The 27,219-nt window shown below is 39.5% G+C and overlaps 2 protein-coding genes across 10 annotated transcripts in view; one reads left to right on the top strand and one right to left on the bottom strand.

Annotated features, from left to right (window-relative positions):
- The window catches only part of ICA1 (islet cell autoantigen 1), a 75,561-nt gene extending 71,956 nt beyond the window's left edge, over nucleotides 1–3,605 (top strand). For 5 of the 6 annotated variants that reach the window (XM_064506371.1, XM_064506369.1, XM_064506370.1 and 2 more), the window contains one exon: nucleotides 983–1,904. In XM_064506371.1, coding sequence (XP_064362441.1) covers nucleotides 983–1,104 — 122 coding nt within the window. In that variant the 3' untranslated portion in view covers nucleotides 1,105–1,904. Of the gene's footprint in view, nucleotides 1–982; nucleotides 1,905–3,294 lie in introns of those variants that run through there. The other variant, XM_064506367.1, reaches the window with a different exon arrangement.
- A 12,562-nt stretch (nucleotides 3,606–16,167) lies between these two features.
- Nucleotides 16,168–27,219, bottom strand: part of GLCCI1 (glucocorticoid induced 1) — a 56,228-nt gene continuing 45,176 nt past the window's right edge. For 2 of the 4 annotated variants that reach the window (XM_026099505.2, XM_026099506.2), the window contains exons 6-8: nucleotides 26,322–26,532; nucleotides 20,208–20,328; nucleotides 16,168–19,157 (exon numbers count right to left, since the gene is read on the bottom strand). In XM_026099505.2, coding sequence (XP_025955290.1) covers nucleotides 18,812–19,157; nucleotides 20,208–20,328; nucleotides 26,322–26,532 — 678 coding nt within the window. In that variant the 3' untranslated portion in view covers nucleotides 16,168–18,811. The remainder of the gene's footprint in view (nucleotides 19,158–20,207; nucleotides 20,329–26,321; nucleotides 26,533–27,219) is intronic. The other 2 variants (XM_064506373.1, XM_064506372.1) reach the window with 1 other exon arrangement.

Below are 27,219 nucleotides of genomic sequence, written 5' to 3' on the forward strand. Positions count from 1 at the left end.
CTCCTTTCACACCAACTTCTTTCAGACACTAAAGGTGAATGCTACCTTTTAAAGGAAAGGGAAGGTTCTTCGGATGGTTCAGCACTACAGGGCATTCAAATAGCAATTTCCAGCTACTTGCCCCAGACTACAGACACGAAGTTGACCACAGATTCACATGTTCGTGAACTTCCAATGTGTTTATGGCTAATCCTCCTGACAAGGAGTGAAGCTACTCTCCCTGAAAGGCACCATCTGGTACAAAAAGCAGCAGCTTGTTAGTAGTCAGTACATGCTCTGTGAAAGCATCACTGTGATCCTTGCACTGTCTTTCTATGAATAAAGGTAGAAATCAATCAAAAAGTACAGCCTAATACTAGAAGCTGTACATGGGACTGGATTAGCTATCAAACATACCCTCTCTCGCCAGCCAAGGCCTTCCCATTAAAGCTTCATTCCAGATGAGTAATGACACCGTATGGCAGTACAGGAGGGTCATATACAGGGGGACACCGTGGTCACATGAACTGGATTTAGACTAAGGAATTCAGTCCTGTAAGAGACAAGATGTGGTTGAAACTAAAACGTGCTTCCATTACCTTTTACTCTTTGTAGGCATACAGGTGCACACACAAGTAAAATACCTTTCACAAAACAAAGCAGTTTCTGCAAAAAGCTAGACACAGAGAGATTATTTCTATTTTTAAATAATTAAAGTGTTCCTGTGCTTATCGTGGCAGAAGCCATATAAAATGCACAGGCAAACAGATGTGCAACATGCATTCTTACAAAAATTTCATATTCTGTTGAAGATTTTTTTTTAATGTAATTACTCGTTCCAATTGTCTTGTCAGAGGTGCCTTAAATAATAAATTAAAGAATAGTATGGCATTTGTTTGACCTCAGTCAAGCATTCAGTCAGTTTGGTTTTAAAATAGCTGACAAGTAAATACTCCAAGTTTGTACTTCTCTCTTTTTTTTTTTTCTTTTTTTTTTCCTCCAGATCCTACAAAGAATCCTAAAGACTTGACTGCTTGGTTCAGTCTCTTTGCTGACCTTGACCCATTATCCAATCCTGACGCTGTTGGGAAAACTGATAAAGAACATGAATTGCTTAATGCATGAGTCAGCTGCCTATGGTAACTCACATTCTTCCGTTCATCAACACTATTTTGGGGTTTAAAAAACTAAATGAAAATCAGTATGCTGTTGTGAAACTATAAAGTATGTGCCATGATAATAAAACTAAAGGAATGAATCCCCTTTTATATAGGTACAGTTATTTGCTCTTGTTTTGTATAAAGAATTCGCATTTATTTTCTACGTGGATTTACAAAAATGAGGTTAAGAATTAGGGCAGATTTCTTGCCAAATTAGATTATCTCCTGAAACAGTGTCTTTGCCTGAGGTGACGCGGAGCTAACGCTGGAGTGAAATACAAATTGCAAACCTATTTTTTTATAATGTTTCTTGAGTAAATCAAAAAAACTTATGTAACTGAGGAGGCTGCATGAGTCAAACATTTATCATGTGTATAATATATGTATTACTGCTGTGTTAAGATGTCAGCTAAATTTGTTTTGTTAGTACTCAGTGAAAAATCTGTGCTGGGGCTAATTATTGAAGAAATACATTTGGGTCTATGCAGCCATGGAAATTGTGCCATTTCTGATTTAAATTGTTAGACAAGCTGCACTACATAGACAGAAGAAATGGCCAGAAGGCTTCTTTACTGAGTTTTTCCATTGTACTGACAGAATTTGCACCTGTTTGCAGAAGTTTCTTGCAACTGATGCTTTACCATGCCTTTAAAACATACATATTTCTGTTTAGAGTATTTTTCATCAAATTTATTTCTGAAGCATGTGTTATTTTGAGCTTGTTGTGACATTAACTCTTTAATAAAATGATTTTGACAAAAAAGACCTTTTATCCCCACTGGAATGTTGGTGTGAGGTTGAACTGGTATGTACCAAGCATCTGAAGATAAAGTATATGACCAGTTTTTAAGCAATACTTAATAATACATATCGCTGCCTCACACTGTTTCTGAATAGTAATACAGAAAGACAATGAGAGAGCTTAAACTTGCTCGGTGTCCCTTTGCTTCCCTGATTACAGCAAAGGAAAATAAAAAAGGCACGTCAGCAGCCTGTTAACATCACAAGTTCTGCAGATTTGTTTTATGCATTGAATAAATTGCAAAGCAGGTATTATAAAATTTGGCCTTTTTTATTTAGCTGATTTCCTTTTACGTAGGTGCAGTTTTACCACCACCAGTTCATTGTATCCTCAGTTAATTCTTGCCTTATGGGCAATTAGATAACTAAGTATCTGTATTGGAAACCTCAAAGTAACTATAAAAGCAGAAGATAACTGAGCTGTTCTGCTTTTCAAGCACATCAGAACATGATTTGAAGGCTGTACTGAGCAGAATTAATCTGCATTTGATAGCTTTTCGCCCAACAAAGAACATATGTGCTATCTATCAGTGGAACGATGAGTTGGACTGACTGGAGTCCATATGGCTGGACCCTCAGTAAGTCTTAAACACCTTTTGCCAAAATTGTAGTGTTCAAAACCCTGCTTAAGGTTTGGAAATCTCAAGGTACTTCAATTTTTGCCAGAGAAGTTCTTCAGATGCTTAACAGTCTCTTCTTATATACAGGTGGAAAGGACAGCCTGGTCTTCCCTGGGGGACCCAGTCAGGTCGCTAGCACTGAGGCCATTTGAACTTGTGATAATTAAGAAATGGAAGCTCATGTAGACATGGATGCCTAACTATATCTAAAGATAAAACTTAATTCCTTCCCCAGTATTCCCTACTGTTTGGTACTGGCAGCTCCTTGCTCAATAAGCTCTTGTCTGTGAAGTCTTTCTGAGATGCATAACGTTGCTTGGGCATTAGGAGGGGACCCTGCACTCATGAATTTGGGCTGCAATGTCTGGTAGTAAATAAGGCATCTACAAAGTGGATTAAACTGGGAAATAAGTAACATTTACACTTAGCTGCATTTGCACTTACAAGGGCTAGAATGCACTCATAACAGGATGTTTGTGTTGAAATCATCTTCATCTCAAACTGTAATTATCTATGCTGCCAGAACTGTCGGGAACTCAAGGGACAGACAGTCTGCTGGCATTTTCAGCCCAACTTGATCACCACTGAAATCGTTAAACACTTGTGGACAATTTGCTTTAGCATTTTTAGTAGCTAGAGCAGCTCTGATAAAAGCAAAGATGAGGCCATAGTGGCTTCAAAACAGCTAATCGACTGCTCTTTAAGACTGAATTTTGTTTACGTTTGTTTCTTAGGTCACAGATTCTAGACTTCAAGATACTAAAAAAAAAAGAAGAAAGAAAAAGGGCCTCCTGACTTGATTTGGCCAATATAATCACAAGTTCAGCTAAAGATATGCATTATCCTGAATCCTTATCATGCTTTTAGGTAGAAAAACAGCTGAATGGTCATCCCTATTACACAAGCGTAACCACAACTGCATTTTTTTTCCTTTTTTTCCCCCCAAATTGCAGTATCAATTAGTTCATATTATGCATTAATTTCCTCTAATATATGAGATATATATATGTATACTTTTTAAAATAAAGTTAGCTTTGAATTCTGAGCTTTTAGCCTATGCATTTTTTTCACACTTTAAAAAAAGAGCCAGAGGTATTTAAAATGTAATTATTTATATTAAAAAGAAGCAGTTGAAGTCCTTGTGTACAGTGGATTATGGTCATGAACATTTCAGTCTAAAGTCATTAGTCTAAAACTAGAGCAAGAAACCTAACACTCCGCAAATAGGCATTTTTCAGGCAAAACCCTTAATTACAAAGTTACAAACAGTAATAGTTTACTGCAAATAGTGAAGTCATGGCACGATCTGGGCTGCAAAGTAACTCAAAGCCAGCATGCCGTTGTTACATAATTTTCTGTGATGTGCATACAGGCCCAGCAGCAACTGGGACAACAAGGTAGTTAATCATTCTGGTAAAATTACAGATCGATTGTTTTGCACAGCATAACATTCATCTTGATTTCATGTGCCTGATCGTATGTGTGATTTCCAGTTGTATAGTCTTATTCTGTAGTGGACTGTTTTAAAATAAAAACAGCTGCAGAACCCCTATGGCAGAAAAAAACAGTGGTAATTGATGAACTGTCTTTATCATGAAGTTTATTAAAGTTGATGTAATTGATTTTGGGTTTCTCCAAATCTAAGAACAGCTGCTTCAGGGGAGTTGGAGTGTGCACCTTGGGAATTGAACTGCTCGTGGAGAAAACTGAGCAGAAACTTTTTTTTGATCTTCTTAAGTGATCAAGATTTACTTAAAATGTAGCAGAATATGACTCACTGTGTTCCCTTTTGCTATTTCCATAGCCAGTTTTGCATGGGCTTGAAAGTGATGATTTTAGAAGTAAGACTGCTTTGCCAAAAGCAGCCACCTGCCTTCTTCCCCCCAACACTCCTTTTTTTCTTAAAATGGGTGTCCTTTAAACAATAGGGGCAGATAATACTATTTTCAGGCCCAAAAGCCAGTGTCCACCTAGCTTATGGGTATGCAGGCCTCCTACTTGCTCTGATATAGCTGCTAATGTAGCAATGCATGCAGGTAGTCCATGTCTTAGCCAGCAAGCCCTGTTGGTGGTGGTACAGACTGGTCTGACGTGAGGCAACTGGGCCTGGCTCAGTGCAGAGGGTGATGAATTTCAGCACAGCCAACCCGTTGCAAGCTTAAAACAGCAGATAATTGGCAGGGATGGGATATTTGAGGAGATGATGAAGACGCTCTAGCACCCTCTCTTGTTCCTCCATTGTCCATCTCGCACCTTGCAAAGCCCTGACTCAGCCCAGCTTTGCGAGCGGAGCACCAGCAGGAGCGGGAGGCCCGGTGCACCAGCCTGGTGAGCGAGCAGCTACACATGGTGGAAAGCTGGCACTACCAGGGCCACCAGGTCACTGTGACCCAACAACCAGCACCAAGAGCAGCTGCCTGACCAGGTTTGCTCCACATGGGAGTAGCAGCAGGCCTACAAACTGTGACAGCGCCAGGATCTGAGCCTGGAGTGGCTTATGAGAGCAGAGGTGGATGCGAGGCCACACGGGCTATGTAGCACGGTGGGTTTTCTTGGGGCTGTGTCAGGTGCCGCGGCAGGTTCTGGGAGATACTAGATGAGCACCACTGAGGTGTGGTTGGTGGTTGTACTGTCCGTGCTTGTTGCCGAGAGGAGCCTCTTCCCAAGTACGTGGGGTGAGATAGCTCCAGGGCAAAGGAAAAAAATGAACTGGATGTTTCTTTCTTCTCTCAGTGCATTTTCTCAAGACCATTTAGAAGCATAACACCAAGACATTGAGAAAGCGAGGACCCAGCTGCCCTTTTGAGGTCCCGCCTCACTTTTCCAGCTCCCATCACCATCTTCCAGCATGCAGTTGCTGCTTGCTCCAGCACCCATCTGGTTTGTCCTGCCCTGGGGGAGGCCTGCAATGTACTGCAGGGGCAGTAAGCAGCAACCTCCTCTATAAGTAAGGACTGTTTGCAGGAGCTGAGCTTCCACCATAGGAAGCCAAGGACCCTGCACCTTTCCAAGGTTTTAAAGCTATTGCGTGTACAAGCTGAGCCCTCACTGCAGCCTAGGTACACCAGCACAGCTAGAGTTTACTGTACTACTCCCAAGTGTTTAGCCTGCTTTTACAGTTTATGCTCTTTGTAAATGCCTTTTTTTTAAATAAGCTACCCTATGGGAAGCCAGGAAGCAGAGCAACCACTAAGCTTGCCAACAGCCAAATAGCAGAGGCTTTGCCTCTATTGAGAAGCAGAAATGCTGAGACAGTCTAGCACTGCATTGACAAACTGGGTACAAATGAGCTGCTTCTCACTGTTGGGACTACCATCATTGCTTTTTGCGTTTGTTTAGCGTGCAGAGCCTAATCAAGATGCCCAATGGTGAATAAGCCTAATAACACGGGCAAGGAACCAGTGCTGTGTTTTGATTCTCACACACACACACACACACACACGTATATTCCAGACGCCCAGCAGCTACCACAGGACACGGGGACCAAGCCTTACCGCTATTTAGTCCCTCTGACAACTAAACACCATTAAGAAATCTAGGCCTCAACCCTTCAGTAAAGGGTTTGCTATCAATCATCTGGCTTAGTTTCCTTACTGTTCTCTTGCTGGACAGTAACCAAGGGTACCACAGCCAAAGAGCCCTGCAGGTTCAGCAAGTTTTGACCTCAGTCACCATCAGCCCTCCATCTCCAAAGTGGACTGGCTTTGTAGCCAATCAGAGCATTAAGCAGGTGTTTATTAACAGTGTTCTCCTAAGCAGAAAATTTGACTTTTCCACTTATATACTAATTATAAACTTGTATAACATTCCCTTTATGTAACACAAGGTATCTGCCTGCACAGGAAGCCCACCATGAGGTAAGGAGGTTGCTGTCTGCCAAGGAGCTGTGTACAAGCCCCATCAGAAGCATCGTCTCTAACTCTGGTCTATGGTACCAAAAGTATGCTGTGCCTGACCTCGTCACTAACCTGAAGTGGAAAGGTGTAGAGTTTTGGCAGCTTTAAAAAAAAAAAAAAAAAAAAAAAAATCCAAGAAAGAAAAGCAGCATGCTGTGGCTCAGAGGTGAGTCTGGCTCGTTTTACCAGCAAGATATTTCAGCTAGTTGCTTTCGGAATCATCATGGGATAATGAATACACAAGAGGAAAAATAGCAGATAAGGGATTTAAGAAATGTCTGCAGACCTACCTACGCTGTTAAGTTAACTGAATTTTGCCAGCCTTAAAGTCTTTCCTCTAGCCCCAAAACCTAGTCTGCAGGGTGTTGCTCTTATTTTGGACTCCCATAGCTGTTATGTTAGTAGGAAAGGCTGTGGGACAGGTGCTGGAAGCCATGTGCTTCATGAACAGGCTGGAAAGGAAGGGGCGGGGGGGGAAACACAAAGACCGCTATGAATGAAATCATCAGCCATGTCTCCACCTAGGCAGGCAGAGAATGGCTGGCTGCAGGAAACGAGCCTGCTGAATGTAACAGTGCAGGATCAGAAATGGAAAAAACAAAACCTGAGACAGCATTATTCCGAGTACCATCCTCAGACTAAACCCCTGGCACATGAAAAACAGAAACTGAACCACAGGCCATTAAACCAACTGCTTTGCTATCATAGCTGCTGCTTTTCCTGATCATCCCTATGCAGGTATCAGAGCTTCACCACACCAGAGTTTGACCACGCAGGGCGGTAGACTGAGTGTGGCAGGGTTTTAGTTTAGTTTGGTTTGATTTTTTTTTTCAGAATGCGACAGAGAGTCTGAAGAGCGAGACAAGCCCTGGCAGGATTTTTCTGGTCTGGAGTATCGCCAGCTTTCTGTGAGGTTGTCGCTGGTGTTGGTGACCATGGCCAGGGCTGCAGACAAGCCCAGGCTCCTTCACAGGGCGCAGGTACAGGAGCATCCTAACCCCAGCTAAATTCGGGCCACCACCCTCACACTATCAGCCCCACGGTGCCATACCAGGCCCTTTCCAACTGAAAGAAAAAGCCTGTAATGCCTCTGATCTGGCTGAAAACTTGGCCAAAAAAAAAAAAAAAAGAAAGGTTCAGCTAGTTCAGTCCCCCATGAGCACACGAGCGGCCGGAAAGCAGCAGCCACATGGTGCCAGGGTGCCACAGCCCTGGCAGCTGGTAGCAGAGGCCCTGGGAGGGCCGGATCCAGCACTCACCCCTGCTCATTGCCAAACCAATGTCCAGGCTAGCTCCGAGATTTTTTCACAGGCTTTAATGCTCTTCATTTGGGAAAATATTAATTACAAAAAGCCCTGATTGAACAAAACTTTACGTTTTTCCATCCTTAACCTTCCCATGCTGAGTACTTCACAGCTTTTGCTTTCATTTTTACAGGAAGTGATTCATATCTCTTTGGAGGTGAGAGAGCTCTTGGCTTCCCTGACCTTCGCCTCTTATATTAGTTATTACTGTTGCACTTTAAAGGCTAGAGAGACCTCAAAGAACATACGTCCAGCTCACGGCTTGCAATTTAAGCAGTGGGAACTTTGCCAAAATAACAAAAAACGGGCAACAAGCTTAAAAAGCAAACATGGACATTTAGGGAGAAAGGTTGCAGTGACTGCTTCAAAGCCCCCACCCCCACCCCCACCCCCAAATTTTAACAGCCCATTCTGTTAGCAAGCACTAAATAACATTGGGAAAGAGTAAAAATCCATAATGGTTCATTTTTGTACTTGAGATTTTGAGGAGCATTTTGCACTGTCTGTGCTAGGGTTCTTTATAATGAACAGCACAGCTTTTTTGTAAGGTTTTTTGGGTCATTCCCCCCCATCCATAAACACAAGAAGCATCTAATGGAGGGCTTAATTGATGTTGAAGTACATAATGTTGTTTTCTTTGATGGTTGTTATCTTAGAGAGAGAAAACAAAAAAAGGAAAGTGTTTTAAGATACAGGAAAATACTTTTATGGCCCCAAAGTAAGTCCTTGCGTTCTGTAGCACTGCCAAAACAAAACAAGTTGCTTTCCCCAGGGAGGACTGCCAAAACAAAACTAGTTGCTTTCCACAGGGAAGACCTAGTCCAATGTACACACCACCAGCACTGAGGGGAGAAAAAAAAAATCGATTAAGTTGCTTCAGTTGCTGCACCAGCGCATATGGAAGCCCCTTGACTTGGAGCCCAGACAGTTCCTGCACCCCACTTGCTGCCAGCCTGCAGCAGTGACGGGGTGCCGCCTTCCTGAAGGCTGCTGGACACCAGGTCAAATCCTCGATTTGCGACAAGCCCCAGGAAACCTGTCTCCCATCCATAAGGGACGCAAACAGAGGCAGCCAGCAGGCGCCCAGAAGGGGAAAGGAAACTCTGCCGGCGATGGTGTATGCCTGCTCTGCAACGACGGTGATGTGCCATGGGCAGGGCGCCTGGCAGCCGTGGCCCTGCAGCCTCAGAGGCCTTGGCCCACAGAGGACACCCCGCTGCAGGGGAGCCCCTCATGGAGGCTGGGCTGGGGGGGACAGGCAGTGCAGGAGGCACACACGGTGGGACAAACTGCGTCAACAAGCAAAGGAGCTGCAGAAGGAAGTCACAGACCATGTGGCATCACATGACAAAAAGAGGCTTGACCAGATCTTTTCTGAGACCCTGCAGCTACAAGAGTGCAACCTTCAACCGTACTGAAGGAGGGGCAGGTGGCATTCATGTTATCAGCTTAGGAAACGGAGACTCCCATGGCAGCAGAGACTGGAAGCTGGTGACTTCTGGCACTTTGTGGCTCTTCTGTGGCTCACTTCTGTGACTTTATGGCTCCTGCCCCACTTGCAGATTTGCAACTACAGACTAGAGCAAGGGGCTGGGAGCTCTGTCCTACAGAGCACCCAAGCTAGCTGATCTTCTTCAAGGATCAAGGACTGCTAGGAAGAGATGAGACCCAATCAACCAAGTGGGGTAAAAGCATCTTTGCCAACAGGCTGGCCAACCTGGTGAGGAGCACATTAGCCTAGGAATGAGAGGGGAGGGAGATGATGACCCACAACTAAGTGAGAAAGTGGTGGAGCAGGTTGGCAAGCAAAGGGTGCAGTGTGAAGTGGACGTGACAAACATCAGGATTAACAAAACAAGGCTGAAGGGGACCCACCCCAAGTGTAGCACACAAATAAGGAAGTGCTGAGACAACAACATTATGGGGGAAGCCCTCAAAACTGTTCTGGGAAAGCAGCACAGCTGAATGCCTCTCTGCAGTGCCTGTATACCCATGCATGTAGCCTAGGAACAAACTAGAGGAATTAGAGGTCTGCACGTAGTTGCAGAGCTATGATCTTATTGGGATCACGAAGATGTGGTGGGACAGCTCACACGACTAGCAGTGCTGCCATGGAATGGATACAGGCTTTTTAGGAAGGACAGGCTGGGATGGCAAGGAGGGGCAGTTGCTGTTTATGTGGGAGTGCAGCAGGAACACATGGAGCTCTGCCTAGGGATGAGTGATGAGCCAGCTGAGAGCTTATGGGTCAGCTTTAGTGGGCAGCCCAACATGGGTGAGGTCGTGGTGGGTGTCTGCTACCCTGTACTTACAAACAAAAAAGAACTGGTCAGGGATGTGAAGATGGGGGGCAGCCTTGGCTGCAGTGACCATGAGATGGTGGAGTGTAGGATCCTGAGAGGAGGGAAAAAAGCAAAAAGCAGGATCACAGCCCTGGAGTTCAGGAGAGCAGACTGGCCTCTTCAGGGATGTGCTTGGAAGAATCCCATGGGATATGGCCCTGGAGAAAAGAAGGGTCTAGGAGCATTGGTTAATTTTCAAGGATTGTCTCCTCCAAGCTCAAGTCCATCCCAATGAGCAGAAAACCAAGCAAAGGCAGCAGGAGGCCTGCATGGATGAACAAAGAGCTCCTGACAAAACTCAGAGCTAGCACCATCTGGGTAGTCTGTGCTGGGCTTCTCTCCTCTCCACTGTTTTGCTTTTACAAATTCTGCATTACTCCTAAAACTAAGGCCTGAAACCCAAATGTCCAGGGAGGCGGGCTCAGTAACTCTCTGTCCCAGGATATATTTATTGTTTTCCATAATACAGACTTGCAAATGTGCAGCCTAGAAAACTCAGTAGTTTGTAGTGAAATTGGTCACCTTCCTGAAAAATCAGCGAGCTGGACAGAAATTCACAGTGGGAACTGGAGCCCAGAGCTTCCATCCCTCAAGTGACTATCTTCCCTGCCACATTATCACCAAAATGGTGTTACTTCCCTAATCCTTTTGGGAGAAGGGACTTTAAAACAGGATCTCTTTTGGTGATGTTAGTATGGAGTAAAGCACCCAACTCACTCAGGAATTTCTTTATGAAAATTACCACCTTGAAGCTTCTACGGTTTACATGCAGTTTTAAATAAGGTGGGGAATTTACTATGATGCACTGAAATCCTAAACAAGTTCATCTGCTGTCAGTCCATTTACTTTAGTATATTTTAGGCCATATAGTTTATTCTATTGAATTAGTCATGTGCAGTCAATAGCAAAACCTTTAATGGGAATGTGCATAACTGGCAACTGACAAACAATCCTCCCTTTATCTACATTAAAAAAAAATCACTATTGTCCAACAGAACCTTCCTATGCTAGTAACCAATAAAGGTGAACAGGTTTCCACTGCCATCTACTACATGTAATTGCACATAACAATTAATTGCCTCATCACTGCATAATACTGGTTAACTTCAGAATTGCTAGGTCACTCAGCTTTAGTGTATCTCAAACAATTTCAGGCACTTCTCCAGTAGCAGGTTAAACTCCAAAATTTGGAGTGACAGTTACTGACACAAAACGATGTACTATTGATTCAGTCATAAAAATCAAATTCCTCTTTCCATTTCTGTTTCTTAACATTTACATAAACCCCATAGTAGATCAGATAAGCTGCAACCACTAAACTTGCACCCCACCTGTAGAAACCCATTATCTCCAGATATTTGTATGACATTTATGACCTATGATTTATGATTCTTACAACTCTATTCAACAGTCCCTAAACCTGAAGGCACATAAATCTTTATGCACTTAGTTTCCTGCAGTGCATTTCCACAAGCACCTGTGCCACAGGGCACCTGTGCAGCTATCAAAGACCTCAGACTGCCGGGACGTGCCACACCAAAGCATTCACAGGATTTCCAAACAAGGTATTTCCTGAGTGTCTAGTCTGCTGTCCAGTCCAGTAGGTACATTTTCTCATTTAGTGGATATGGTCATTTGCCACTTCCAAAAACAAACCATGCTACAATGCTATCTACAACAGCCTAGCAGTTAAGATGCCACCAAAGAGACCCAGGTTGGAGACTATAAATGGCCTGATTTAGAGAAAGAATACTTACCCAGGTTTATTTCCCTTTGGAGTGTTAAGGCATCCATGTCCTTCCTAGCAGAGACTGTTCTATAGCTTAGAGAAAGAAATATCCCTCAAGGGCATACGTACAAGTCTGCCCTCCAAATCAGGTACAGACTGGGTCTAGGCTACCTTTGCACTCCTATGGCATAGGAGGTGAAATACCTACTCCAACCATCTTTTCTTTTCAAGAGTTTAAATATTCCCCTCCAGAACAGGGTCAAAACAGAAAGTCCTCCCTGGAGGGAAGCAGGTCTCTCAGGTACTAACCTCTCAGAATAGCAAACCTTGCTCCTTGGCATTTTCCACTAGAACAGACAACACTCACATTCACCACTGTACCTGTCTCATTTCAAGAACAAGAGCCCCTTGAATGAGGCAGCAGTCCTTAACTCACACACACACACACACACACACACACACACACACACCATATGCATCCATCCCAGATGAAACCATGCAACAAAAGTCTGCGCTATGGTACCCTCTCCACATTCCCAGAGATGAAAATAAGGCTACACCTGACACTTCCTATTTTTTGTGACTGATACTGCAATGCTAAATGTTCGTCAGTTTTGGCACGAGGAACAATGAATTAGAAGAGTTAATAGAAAGGAATCACTAAAGCAGAGTCAGGCACTTGTTCTTCTATTAAAAATTTAGTATCTTAAGGCAACACCTTACTTTTTTCTTTTTCACAAGTTCTTCCCTCCTCATGCAACATGCCCAAAGATATCACCAATCTCATGGAAAGGAAAGCTGTTCTCCCTGAGAAACCTCTGCATCACAAGAATTTCTCTCCTGCCTTGTCTTTATCTAAATAGAAGTCAGAAAGGAATAATTGTACCACTTAGACATTTGACATGAAACTTTAATAGGGAGTCTAATTTCTTCCAGCTCTCTTCTCACTGGAAAGAACCTCTTTCCCCAAGTAACTCACAGACCTCCCCTTAGATCTCATCTCTTAATTCAGTAACCAAAGTTAGACACCTAGGATTAGTTAGCATGACTACTATTCCTAGCAGTCTGGATTTAGATACACTATTTACTTACAGCTTATTTGAGGAGCTAAAAGTAAAAATAAGGTTAAAAGAAACAGATTACCATGGGCATTACTAAACATACGCTCCCCTGAGCAAACCCTATTTCCCAAAGAACAGCTGTACAAATCAAATCACTGCAAAGTTTAACCATATATTTCACCAAGCACATACACCCCCAAAAATACAGAACTCATTTTTCTACAGGCACAGTTATAATTGTTCTTCATTAACAAGCTCTGCCTCTAACTCCAGAAAAAAAGTTTACACAACTTCCCATCTCCTAGAGGTCTTCAGCTCCCCTGCAACTGGGCTTCTAGGCTACAGCTCAAGGCAGGCAATTTTAAGATCAGAATTTGTTAAAACTTAAGATAAAACTTCAAATTCTTCTTAAAAAGGGGCCATCTCTCTTCCCAGATTGATCTGATTATTATTCTTTCTTGTTGCCAATTGAATTAGCAATGTTATTTGCATATTCACTCTCCTCCAATAAGGTCTTTACTGAGGACATGCCCTACTTTCTTGATCAACATTATCATACTAGCCCTACTTGAGTGATACATTATTTCTGTGACCCATCACATTCCAAAAAGGCACCGCCTACTCTTGTTCTCTTGCCATCTCTCCAAATTTATGGTGTTACTGAAGAGATGACAAAAATCAAAACAACTAAAAAGCTACTCAACCACCTCTGCTTTGCTGGATGCTTCACTCATGTGTGATGCAAACCAAATGTTTTCAGAAACTAGAAATTATCTTCAAAGAACTATTCCAGACAGCTAAAAAAAGTATTAATTCCCTAGTTGAAAATATTACAGCATGCTTTTTACTGAGGCAAGTATGCTTCAAGTAGTTAAAAAATATCTCTGTAAAGTTAGCTGAAATCTAGAAAGCCCAACATAAACATGAGTTAGCAATGCCTATAAGATCATTGCAATTGTCTTCCCTAATCTACACATATAAAGGCATTTCAATCTTCAGAAACTGATTCTTCTTCCTAAATCTTTTGCAAAATGATCTCATTTTAAAAATACTAGTGCTTGAAAATCCACCTTTGCAAGTTGGCCCCAGCACCACACTAGCTTTATTGCTAAAAGAAGTCCAAATTATAAGTCTAATAATAAAATAGATCCAAAACAAAGCAAGTATGAATTTAGCTAGCTTCACTTTCTAGCTATTTGAGTTTAGTATTCCACGTCTGTTACACATTACAAAACATTTCCTATTTACTAAATGGAATTAAATCACTCTTCAACTGTTAAGTTAAACACATTCAACTGCTGCAAAATTTTGCTATATATTTTTTCCAGTACCTCACTCATTCCTATAGCTCTTCCCTGAACCTTCTCCAATATTTTACAATCTCTGCTGAACTAGATAATTTTCCAGGACGAGTTACGCTAATGCCAAATAGAGGCAAGATATACATGTTTTAACTGCATGATGATGTCTGATCAAATGACTTTCTTTAGCCAAGCACCAGACTATGAACAGCTGTACACGTACAGCCCATTAATGAATGTACTTTCTCAGCTTTCACTCACTTCTTCCTTGGATTTAAGTCCTGGAAACACATTGCAGGAACTATGATCATTTTCTCCCAATTGTGTAGCTTCAAATTTCAGCTTGCATGGCTCTATCTTGCAAAGTAAGCCAGGCTGTTTTACAACAGTGTTTGATTTATACTTCTACCAATCTTTTGTCATCTTCAAGTTGCTTGGATTTTACTTTAGGTAACAAATTACAGTATCAATCCGTTATGATGGAGTAAGGCCAAGAGCTAGTCTGCAAAGCCTCAGTGGTCTTTGCTTGCAACTGCCGTCTTGTCAGCCAATGTCTCTAATCCATTCAATTCTTTATGTTCATTTTGTATTATTTCAGGTTTAAGTTTAAATACTGTGAGATATCAAGGCTCTATGCTTGGGCCAATATCTGGCCCTTAAGCTATTTTGTCAGGAAACCATAAATCATTTCCTTGACAGCACTCAGCTTCCTAAAACAAGCAGGTCACTACTATCTGTTCCCCACTAGCTCCCACTGCTAAGCGCTCCCCTTACACAGCCCACCGAGGTCTCCGAGTCCACTTCCACAGCCATGAACTGCTGGAAAATGCAACAGTCAAGTCAAGCAAAATTCTTAAGTCACAAAGCAGAGACATAAGGCACTTATTTCACTACAGCTCCACTCCCAGCACTTTTAAGACTACTCATCTTGATGGCTTTGGGGAAGACGCATGCAGTGAATTGCACTAAGGACAGAATTCAAGTGGAAGCTGCATGTTACAGCAACCAGAAACTAATGTGGCAAACACCTAGCTTCCCAGCAATGGTGAAAATTTGAGCTGTGGCACAAGTCGTATGACATCTTCTCAGGATAAGCTACAGGCTTCTGCAAAAGTAATTCTTGGGAAGAGAATGCCCTTCCACACATGGATAGATTGAAACTGCTGCAGCCAAATCCATTTTGAGGTCAACAGAGTCACAAATCTTTTCCTCCTAAGTCATGTAAGCTTATGGTGAAATGACTGAAGCCAAGATGTTTCTGACTTAAGTACACCAAGCACTTTCATAGCAGGGTAGGATACTACATCTTTGCAGCTCCAGACTTTCAGTATTTAAATTTCAGTTAATGTTTTCAACACAGTCACAGGGGAAACTGTCATCTTTGGGATGCTGAAAATCTAATTTTCCATTTAGTGATAATAAGGGTTAAACCATTCTTACTGATTATTGCAAACAGTGCTCTTCAGTAAACACTGACTTTGGAGGATTTACATGTATTTAAATATTCTTCTTTCTTCCTCTCTCTTCCTCCCCTCCCTATCTGGAAAGAATTACTTTGCAAGTCAAATGACAATCATTTGACTCGCACAAAACAGCATGAAACCAAGACTGTCAGTAGATTTATACCACATCTTTTAGGGTTTTAGTTTAGTTTCACATAGTGAAACATCCATCTAATGGCTTTCATAATTTTGAATACATAATGCTGAAATTGGGCATACCACAAACACAGCAGTAGATATGCATTTTCCAATAATGTTTAACTGATTGTTTTTTCTATTTTCTGAAGACAGAAAAACTCATTATGTGCAGAAATATTATCCTATTTTTAGCATATTTCAGATTTTAGCTTGTTTAGCAATTTTTCCTCTCTAGAACATAGTGTTATGCAAAAATCAACAGATAAGAGATTATCTTTAGTTTAGGAGACATAGCATACTAGTCAAAGATACATGGTTAATATTATTCTAGATGTAAATCTGGAACGATATTAAACTTTAATCTCATTCTATGGTGTTTCATACACAGTTTCCAAAACAAATATATGAACCATTGCTTTTGTGTGTCCCCCCCCCCCCATTTTTTTTACTAATAATTTTTATTTAAATAAGACACAGGAACTTCTATACTGAAAAAAAATACAAAACAAAAGCCACACTTTCCTTGTGTAAAGCAGTATTGTGTGATAACTTGAAGACTGTTCAGCACAGTGGCTAGAAATAACAGTACAACTATGTACAAAATTTTAAACAATATTTGACAAATTTCTACAGCTGGATGTAGAATACAATAGAGATAAACAACTGCCGGGAAATTTACATGGCAAAGCATTAGCTTTAACACGTTTGGTTCAAAACCTTCAAACCTGCTAAGAACAAATGTGCAATATTATTAATATTTAGTTTCTCGTGGAAAAAAAAAAAGAACATGTCATGGCATTGCAAATATTGTACAGAATTCATCACTGATCTAAAAACCACTTATTGTATCCCCTGGTAAGCTAACACCAGTAACTGCGACTACACTTTCTTATCTGGCCATAACCAAAACATAAAACAGTCGTCATACTGCAATGTTAATCTAGAAGGTAAAATATTAAAAGGAATTGATACTTACATTACAAGTACTTTCTCCCCTTTATCTTCAGTCTATAAAATATATAGTGTTTTCACCTAGGCCTGAGATTAGTAGGATTAAAGATGGCTGTTGTGTTTCAAGAAGGTTTTTCATATGAAAATGGTTAGAGACAGACCTCTCTCCTTAAACATTTTCTGCAAGGGGAGTCAAAAAAACAGTAACTTTTATATGCTGCAAATTCCACCTTGTAAGACAGTATCAACGAAACCTTCGTAATAAAAGGAAACTATGCTTCTTCAGCTCCAAAGAAAACATACATTTAGTGAGTAGTTATTGGTGGCTTACTCTCACCCCCCTCCAACATCATCTTCAAAAGAAAAAAAATAATGGAGTGAGTTTAAATGCTCAGTAGCTGCAGGCTACTAATCTCCTCAATTCCTGGAAAAGGTGAATCTTATTCTCTTAGGAGCAGACGGCATAAATGTAGTTCCACTGAGCTGAAAGCAATGGAGCAAGAACATCAAGTTTATTTTGCCTCTGGGGTCCTCTTTGTATCACAGGAAATTATCTCTGAAAGCAATGCTCTTGTTGTTCCAGTACAATAGAAGAGCACTACTAAACAGTTCTTGCCATGTACTATTTTCAGAAAGTGTCCAGCCTGCAAAACCAGGATTATTTTACCAGGATTTTTTTATTCACATTTAAGGAGGGAGGAAAAACACTTTTACACACACAACTTAAGTAACTGAAAGTTATGGGAGAAACTTTGATTAAGTAACATGAACTTAAAACTATTGTTTTCCCCACCCCTCTTTAAAACACCCACTTGCTACTTTTCAACTTAAATCCAAACACAATTACTCACTACGTAAATAAAACGCTGCTCATCTAACACTGCCTAACAAAATCTGAAAACCTATTTCCAACCAGCAAATGAACGAACATTTCCAAAAGAGAAACTAAACATTAATTTGACTTTTAGTCGGTAACAGTAGCATTTCACATCCTTAACTGCCAACAAAAACATGAGAGGAAATCCCCATCACCCCCTGTGAAACCTGAAAGAATTTCTGTAGTTGAACAAAAACATTCTTGTCTTTCAAAATCCTTTCACACACAACATGGAATGTTTCTCATGTACAGCCTAGTACTGAACACTTTATTTGCAACAGTTTAACAGTCATTAACTGAGCAACACCTGAAACCTTTAAATGCCACATTTTACATATATTGAAATGACAGTAAATGCAACAGTTGTTTTACTTGTAAGCACATGACAAAGTGATATACATCACAGATTTGCTGGTTCTCCTCATGTTCACCCATGTCCAGGGTCATCAGTCACCTGGATCTGAATGCACTTATTCCAAGAAAGTGGAATGTAATGAGGAAATATTAATGCATAAAATAAGGAAAGGCAAAAGAGTGATGTTCCCTCTTTAGCTTTGTAGCTGTAAAATATTTTATATCCCAATATGATATACATTCCAAGTTACCTGAGTTTACACTTCGAGAGAAGTACCTGAAGCTAGGCCATAGGGTGGGCACTGTGCAACTGTTGTGGCCATTTTTTTTTTTTTTTTTTTGCATTGTGTGTATTACAGAAGTTAGAAACATAAACACCTGGATCAATTGTAAACATAATCCTGAAGTACAGTATTTTCCATAGGACACAACACAGCAAGACATTTTCTATTCAGACAGGCAACTTTTTTATATATATATATAGAGAGAGCTTATTTATACTGTAGAATTTGAAACAGAACACAGGACACAGTACTAATCTGGTCAAACATACTATGAAATGCATAGTCTCCACTTAAAACGCTTAATGATATATGGATTCTGCAGGCATCACTGCTTTTTCACAAAAAAAATGCTGAATATGAATTCTGTCCCTGCCAAGAACAGTGTTGAGATATTTTTTCGAATGCTGATAAGTATTCTGTTTTGTTCTGAAAGGTTGCCACCTCATGCAGATGTATCTGAACTATTATCTCCTCAATCCTCATTTCAGGGCAGAGGCCTGCTCCACCTTGGTCTAGATTAACACATAGCTCTGAGGAGAGGAATGCTCTTCAGTCTGAATTTCTTGCAAAAGCGACTGCTGCTGTTGGGATGGTTGTACCGAGACCTCTGTAGAGTCCATTGTGCTGGTGTCATCTGACAGAGATGAGAAAGAGACCCGAGTCGAAAGCTGCTCAACAGTCAGAGTGCTCAAAGCTGTGCTTTGACCAGAGTTTGGAGAGTTCTTCAGTGTCAGGTCTGAAGCAGGAAGTAGGGGGCCCAGAAGTTTTACAGGACAGAAAGCTGATCCGGTTGGGATGAAATTAACCTTGTTTTTGTCAGGACATGAAAAGAGAGGGGCTGAGACAGGCTGACGAGACCTACAACAAGAAAAAAAAATTATACATCTGACCACCCAGAAATGTTTTATATGTAATGAACTTTGTGGTTCTACAAGTTGCTAAAATGTGAATGACAAGGAATGGGATTAATTGGACAGAGGGGCAAACATCTTCCATATTGGTAGTCAGCTAACTGATCCACAGCATTAAAAATAGTACTGTCACAAAAATGACTTGATAATTACTGGATAAACATGCAACTTTAAGCAAAAAAAAAATCTGCAGTACATATGCACATGAAAAATGCCACGGTAATCTAGAATGACACAAATTTTTCTTTAATAAAAACATTGCAGCAACAACACAGGCATATTAAATCGCTTTGAGAAATGCCATGAAATAGACTTCTCCTTTCCCATAAGTCTGTAATTTGTCTGGAGGCTTCCTCCACAACCCAACTTTGCTCCTTCACCATCCAGCAGGCAATGAATGTTATTAGAGCAAGAAACGTCCCCTCCTTAATCCTTTCATCCACAGGAGCTATGCATGCAACCTCGACAGCATGTGCTCAAATATTGCTGGTTCTAGGGAAAAAGACATGATGCCCAAGAGTTTAATTTCTGATCTCTTGCTCAACAGCAAAACTATTGAGCAAAGCCTATGCCATACTACCATCCACAATCACTTCACATAGGTTTCATTCCATTTTACATGTTTTATTTGTATCCAAACATAACCTATGCTTGAACTGATGAAGTATGACAAGGAGAGCTTTTGTTTTAAGCCATGAACATTTACAAAGTTAATAAAAAGGTTTATAAATGCTTAGGAAATTAAATGTACCTTATCTTTTCTGCTTGGATTTTTGTTGCCTTTTATAAATGCACAAAAAGAGTTCAATCATAAAAGACTCCATTTCCTCTTCAAACCAACGTGAACACTTCAACTTCTCTTCTGTACAAACTCTAAGAATAGTTTGCTCCTGAAAAACTCATCAGCTGGAATAGTTTATTCATCTGCATTTGAATAGGCTCAGTAAAAAGGTTTACTGCTTTGCAGATACCAGCTGATATAAAAGGCATTACTTACGACATTTCCTCAAAGACCTTCACTCGCTCACATCCCTCTGGGGGCTCTCGTTTGAACATGTAGCTGTTGTTTGGTTTGGGAGATGAGGCATACTTGGGCAACGGTGAGCTACTCCCACTGTCTGAAAATTTAAAGCAGTTATATTACTAGAGATTGAGAGTGCTTTTTAATTAAATTTGATTTCCAAACAAGATGCCTTTTCACAATTTAGCCACTATGCTGGTTTGCTTCTACTACAATACTTCCTTTATTGTAGGTTATTTCCAACACCCTTGTATAGCACATTTCTTCAGAATAAAAGCTTCAGTGCAGCAGTAATCTATCATATAACAACACATAACAGGAAGATATTTTTATCCAGAACACTGCAATTGGAATAAAGCAGAGCTGTAATCCTGGAAACAAGTTCTTTACTATGTATTTCAGAAAAACATAAATCAACAGGATAATATGCATAATACATGCAGAAGAATTATGAGTGGTAATGATAACATGCCTTCTCACTGTATAAACACAGTTATTGAAAATGTGCATATACAGCATATTGCTTATTTTAAAACATAATTCTTCACAGTAATATTGACCTCATTAGTCTCAAGAATAGCTCAGAAGTTGCAAAAAAGCAAAGTGTGTTTGTAATACGGGTACTAGTACCTCATCATTACAATGTCCTACCTTATTTGCTTCATAATTTAGCTGTTTTAGTATCCAAAATAAAGACAATTTCCATTACTCCATTCTCTCATCACTACTAACTATATATGGTATATAGTTATTAAAGGTATTTTTGATAATCTCTAGCTGTCTGTGTATATTTTACAGGTGACTACTAGGCACACACGGAACATATAGGTATGAAGATCTAGGATACAAAACAATAGGCAGATTTCTTTGTACTTTCTGGCAAACCATTAAGAGAAACTCAACTTTAGCAGTGTCAAAAGCACAAAATTTTGAAAACTTTAGACACTGAAAGGGTTCACTTTAAACAAAAAATGAAACACCCTTCCCCTCATCTTGGCAACTTGACACTCAATGCTTTGAGAAAATTAAGTAAGTACGAGATAATTACTCACAGAAATTTAGCTTTTGTGGTGGCTTCCACCTTTTCAAAAAGGAGTGCCTATCTAAGGCCAATATTAATGACTCCCTATTCTCTCTGCTCAGGCTTACAGCTAACTAAAATGAAACACCAAGTTTAAAGAAGATGCCAACTTACAAATGCATCTAATTTGGAAAGAAATAACTGCTGTTGCTTTACTGCTTTTGAATCTTTATGCCAGTTTGGAGTATCTTACCATTTTTAACACAAATACCCTGCTTTATTCTGCTGCTGTTTGTGCGTGCCTTTTCAGCACCAATGGAAAACCAACCAATGCTTCAAGCATTATGATCTAGATTTGCTCAAGCAATCAAAGGTTCTTTTAAGAGCTTGCAAACAGTAACTACATAAGCACTTGTATAACTGTGACTCAAATACTGAGGCTAATCATTAGAGGTTTTGATACATCAGTGTTTCCTCTTAGATGACAGTATCAACTCAAATGTCACACTTCCCTTTGAAGATTTACTATGAAAGATATGAAAAAAAATTGTTGAAGTGAACTTCAGCAGTGTATTGATTATTCTCTTTCCTGCTGTATAGTGAACCCAGAACTTTTGTGTGCAGAATTTTAGGCGTTAACTGCACAAAGATAGAAGAAGCTTAGAGACAATATTAGACATTTATCAAGCTGAGAGCATGATGGTCCTTCTGGAATCTTTCCATTATTGGCCCACAAAGCTCATTCCAAATATAAAAATCATTAACAGAGCCCAGACAGTTTGTTTCCTCCTTCTAATACTTAAAATTGAAGATCCAAGTTTCTATTTAAAACCTCTGAGACAAAAAATGTGCTACTGTTCGTTCTACCACATTAATGGAAAACCGTGGAAGTACATCCAAGGAAAGACGCAAACTGCATTCAAAGTTAAGTCAGTTTTTGGACGATTTAGAGTCTTGTCTAGCCAGGTCAGTGTTCAACCAAGTTCTTGGTTTACTTAGATCTGTCTGGCTGAAAATTTCTATAATAGGACAGTAGTTAAAGTAAAAAAGAAATTATGCAATATAATTTAATTGGATCTGTTTCCTCCTTTCTCTCCCCCTGCTTTTTAAAGCTTACTAAGTTGTTAGCTTTTCATTTTGACCAAACACACACCACACTGATACTTGAAAAATACATATGGTTATTCAGAGGCTCACATGTATAAACTTAGTATTACTCCTCCACTTAGAGCAGTGGGGCTAGAACGGAAGTATACTGGGAAAATACATCACTACTTAAACTGGTAAGAAGCGCTATTTACAGTGTAAGCAGGTCTCCAGTTGTATGAGTATCCTGTAAGCTCTTAAGTGCCAAACTGCAATATTAAGAACCCTTAATGACACTGCAAACATTCATTCTCAAACATGGCTATTAACACATTCGTTTACTTTCTTAGAGACTGAAACGCATGGTCTTTCATGTTAGAGGACCCCATTGTATCTTCCACTCTTCCACCAGCAGGGTATGCTCTGTTGGCATATTTCAACAAGCTAATCAAATTTCATTAAGATGAAAATGATTGAAGATTAACAGATGTAACCCTTAAAATGAACTTTGGTACCATAATCACATGGAAGACAATCATGGAATCTTACTGTACTACACATAATTTCTAAACATAAATATTTAAAATTGATACATTCTATTGTTTAGAAAGTGTTTGAGATTGCACTTAAACACTAAACAACAGTATTTTAGCCAACAGATTTAATATCACAAATTTGAACTTGAACATATTATAACAAAAGTGACAGACTAAAAGACAACATGTAAAACAATTTTTGAGTGACATAACTTTAAGGAAAAAAGAAACTTTGCCAGTGAAACTTGAGATTCGTTTTGATAGATTCAAAAAACTTTTCCAGATGAAAACGCTTTTGTCTCTGAAGACTCTCCAAAGACTTCATATACAATTTTCGTTTTAAAAACGAGGAATCAAATACCAGGAAGTCAAAAAGTATCTTTGATCCAAGAGATAACATCTCCATCAACAGGTTGCTTGTAACACCCTGCTAGCAACAGCAAGAATGCACAATGCTAAACAAAAGTACCTAAATCAAAATCCTTAAAAAGCAGGTTATGCTGTTTTTGTATGGAGACAAAAAAAAAAAAGAACTTCACCTGCTTATACCTGGGGATGCACTCGAACTTCAGCTCTGTCACAGTTATACGTATGCTAGGTAGGCAACACTCAAAATTTTAGTTTAATGGACCAGAATGATATAAAATGGATCTAGTGAAACTGGTAGCTTTAATGCAGCAAGGCAGTCACCTACCTTGCAATAGGCTGATTTGAAAACAAAATCATAATACCAACTGCCATTAAAATATCTTGTCTCCTGCCCTTCCCTTTCTGCTCCAGTCAAAACTGCTTAGAATCACTACTCTGTTCAGAGCAGTATTATGATCCTTTTCTGAAATTTAGCTTTCACTTTCTTTTAAAAAATTCAATAGATCTAGCAGCTCCTTGCAGAAATGTAAACCAAACAGCTGATACAGTCCAAGGAGCAGCTGTGAGGGCCTCAGGCCAAAGCACAGCTTTGCACAAGAAATAAAAGATGCTTTAGAAATGTAAAGCAGTACGGTGTCTGTGCAGAGTGCTGGCTCCTCTCACTGCTCGTGTGTCTCAATCAAATTACTAACCTCCATTCCTATTCAGAAACACACTCAGGAGCATTCATAAAGCTGATAATTGTATTTTTTAAATGGTCAATTTAAGTAAGTTATTCCAGTGGAGAGGAAAATAAAACTCAAACTGAGAAAAGTCGTAAGATATTTTCTTACTTTTGAAATGTCTACGTTTGGTTATCTGCAAAACCATTTTTTAAAGCTTAATAGGCCTTACAGCAAACTCCTCACAACAGTTATATTCTAGCATCACAAAACTCTCAGAAAAGAACATGTGAAAAAACTGAGTTTTGTTTTATAAATCAATCCACAGATGTTAATAAACTGTCTCTCAAAGCTTTCTACACCCTTGTAATTTCTATCTATATCCCTCATTTATCTATATTTCAGCTACTCTGACAGAGGAATAAAACATTCTTATTCAAAACAACCAGCTCATGCGATCATAATGATCTGAGAGTAAAAGATGCCTTTCTGGCTACAGATGCACATTTGCAGCCTCTGAGCTAATTACTTCAGGTTTTAGAAAACTGCTACATGTTTTTCTAGTTTCTACCTTGTCCTTGAAGAACAGAGTTGTGATGATCAAGCTGTTATTTTTCATAACCACAGTATTAAGTATCTTAAGAGATACTTAAACTAATTTTAAAATATAATTATGTTAACTTTACAAAGCTGGCTATTTATCACTACCATCTACGCTGCTATTAGTAAGCAGATTTTTGATACAGTGATAGCACTTCAGCCCGCTTCAAGACCAAAATCCACAAATGAATATCTATTCCTTGTAAAGTTCAGCAATAAATTTTACTTCAAGTAGCAGTTTAAAAAGCCAAGACAGAAGATACAATCCTTGAAAAGCAATAAAAAGGTTAGATGCAATATTCCAAACTTCTTGCTTGTCTTCACTTGCTACTGCCAATAAAATACCACTGAAAATCCCAAGTATTGTGACATTCAAATTAAGCACTAACTGCAAAAGGAATTATTTAAGTTCTTTGCACTTCCTTATTTTTAACATATATTTGTTAACAGAAGAGACATGAACAAATTTACCAGTCAGTTAAGAATTTTCCCATGTGCTAGCACTTAAGTGGATGTCTACACAGTGATTCAGTCTTGCAACAGGACACGATTCATGTGCATTCTGTTAGTAAGAAAAGTAGGAGGGGAAAAGCTAAAATCCCTGTTATTTTTGGAGCATGGTTAGCTATCATGTTGGGCTAAGTGCTTTACTTTTAAGGGGTTAATTTTCCCCTTCCCCCAAAGTTTTAGGATTTGGGTAGGTGAATTTGTTTTTGTTTAATATCTACTTACTTCCAAATCTGAAATGGGAAGGCAATACTTTTCAGAAACAAAAGGAAAGTTATTTCTCTTTCTCTGTTCCTCAATCTTACTCCCTTCAGATTACATGGAATTAAAATAATTTTAAGAGTACATGATTAGGCAGAGAATTTTCACAGAAAAAAGTTCATATCTTAATCATGTCCTCAAAAAACTGTTTGGTCTGTTTTTAGTTTATTAATTAATCTATGCTAAATCAAAACCTTAAAACTTCTCATTTCCTCTGTGAAATTTACTCTTAGCTTGCAATCTTCTCCCAAGTTCTGCATCCCTCCAAACTAACATCCACATTTCTAGTTGATACAAAGATTTAAGTCTAGCCAACCAGAAGCCCAAGAACCAATTAACTAGTAAGAAGAGTTGTACAAAAATCAGTCATTTTACAGTTGTGGTTATATTTTTGTTCTACATGTCTTGCCTGCCAATTAACTCTTAATTACTGAAAATCCAATTCACCTTTGACAAAACTAAGCTATTTTTTATGGACTTAGAAAAAATGCAGGATATTGATACATAAACATATAAATTATTCAAAAATTTTGGTTTGTTATGCAACATAGCACAAATAGTTATTTCTCCATCAGATTGTTCAAACTCGTATCTGAGTTCCTCACCAAATAGTTTAAAGTGTAGTGTAAGAGTTGATGAGCAAAGTATTCTCAAATCAGTCCAGTCATTTACTAATTTACCATTTTGTTCAGCAGGTAACTCACGCATGATGAATACATATTCTATCACAAACCTTCTGGAAACCTTTTTTTTTAAACATTAACATGTTACTGTCTGAATTCTTCACATTAGAATCTTCACAAATAGTTAAGACTGTTTGCTGTGCTCCTCTGACGTATTTATGGAAGATGTTTGTGAAGTTTCACAAACAAGAGGGAAAAAAGATATGTAAACAAACAAAACCAATTTTAAGATAAATCTTCAATCCCTCCACAACAATCAAACCAAAACAGAAACAAAAAATGATGTAATGAGTAAAATGAAGGTAGTTGTAAAAGCAGGACATCACATGCCTCCCATAGGTAATGGTGGACCATTCTACTCTCACCTTTATCACGGTCATAGAGTAAATCTTCTGTTGAGCAAGGACTCCCATCCTGAGATTCAGGAGGGCAAAAGGGAGAGACACATGGTGAATGACTGCTGCAGCTGCTGCTGCGCTCTTGGACAGACGGAGTCTGAGTGTCAATGCTTCGTGTACTACTACTACGATAGTGAGCAGGTAATGGGGCCCTTCGACCATCAGGGATGTCCAATGGCTGCAAGAGAAACAAGTAATTCAGATTACAGAGGAAAGATTTAATTCCTAAGCAATGTCAGTCTGTAGCACTGAAAACTGAAGAAGCGAGGCAAGGACTTAAGAATAGCAAACAAGCCATTTTTGAAAGAAAAACAGCTTTTATACAAGAAAATAACAGAATGTACCAGGGACACAATATATATTAATTCCACTGAATTTTGGGACAATGCGCAGATGGTCCAAGCCAACTGTAAATACAATTACATTGTCTTATGCAAAATTAATAATAATGTACTTCAACATTTATATGCACTTGCTAGCAATGTTGATATATCATTACTCTGACACTGATAATCTCTGATTATACTTAGTGGTACAATGTTCAATAAAGGTCATTTATCATAAAGGAAAAACAAGTACCCTGACAGAGATCACATTTGGATAAAAGGAAAAGCATAAAACATCAACTAAAATAGCATATTATTGCTGTAATAACAAACTGAATTAAAATTGCAAAAATGAAACTGTCCAAGTTTTGCTAGTAAGTCATAAAGCTCTGGCACACCTCTGCATCTCATCCTTCATCTCCTTAGGCGACCTTTGACAACATAGAAACTAAGTAGGAAATGCACAACCTTACATAAGGCTCACAAGCTCTGACTTGAATCAAAGCCACAAAGCACTGCCTGCTTTTATATCAATCTAG

The sequence above is a fragment of the Dromaius novaehollandiae genome, chromosome 2 (genome assembly GCF_036370855.1).
Source record: "Dromaius novaehollandiae isolate bDroNov1 chromosome 2, bDroNov1.hap1, whole genome shotgun sequence".
In the NCBI taxonomy this organism is placed as follows: Eukaryota; Metazoa; Chordata; class Aves; order Casuariiformes; family Dromaiidae; genus Dromaius; species Dromaius novaehollandiae.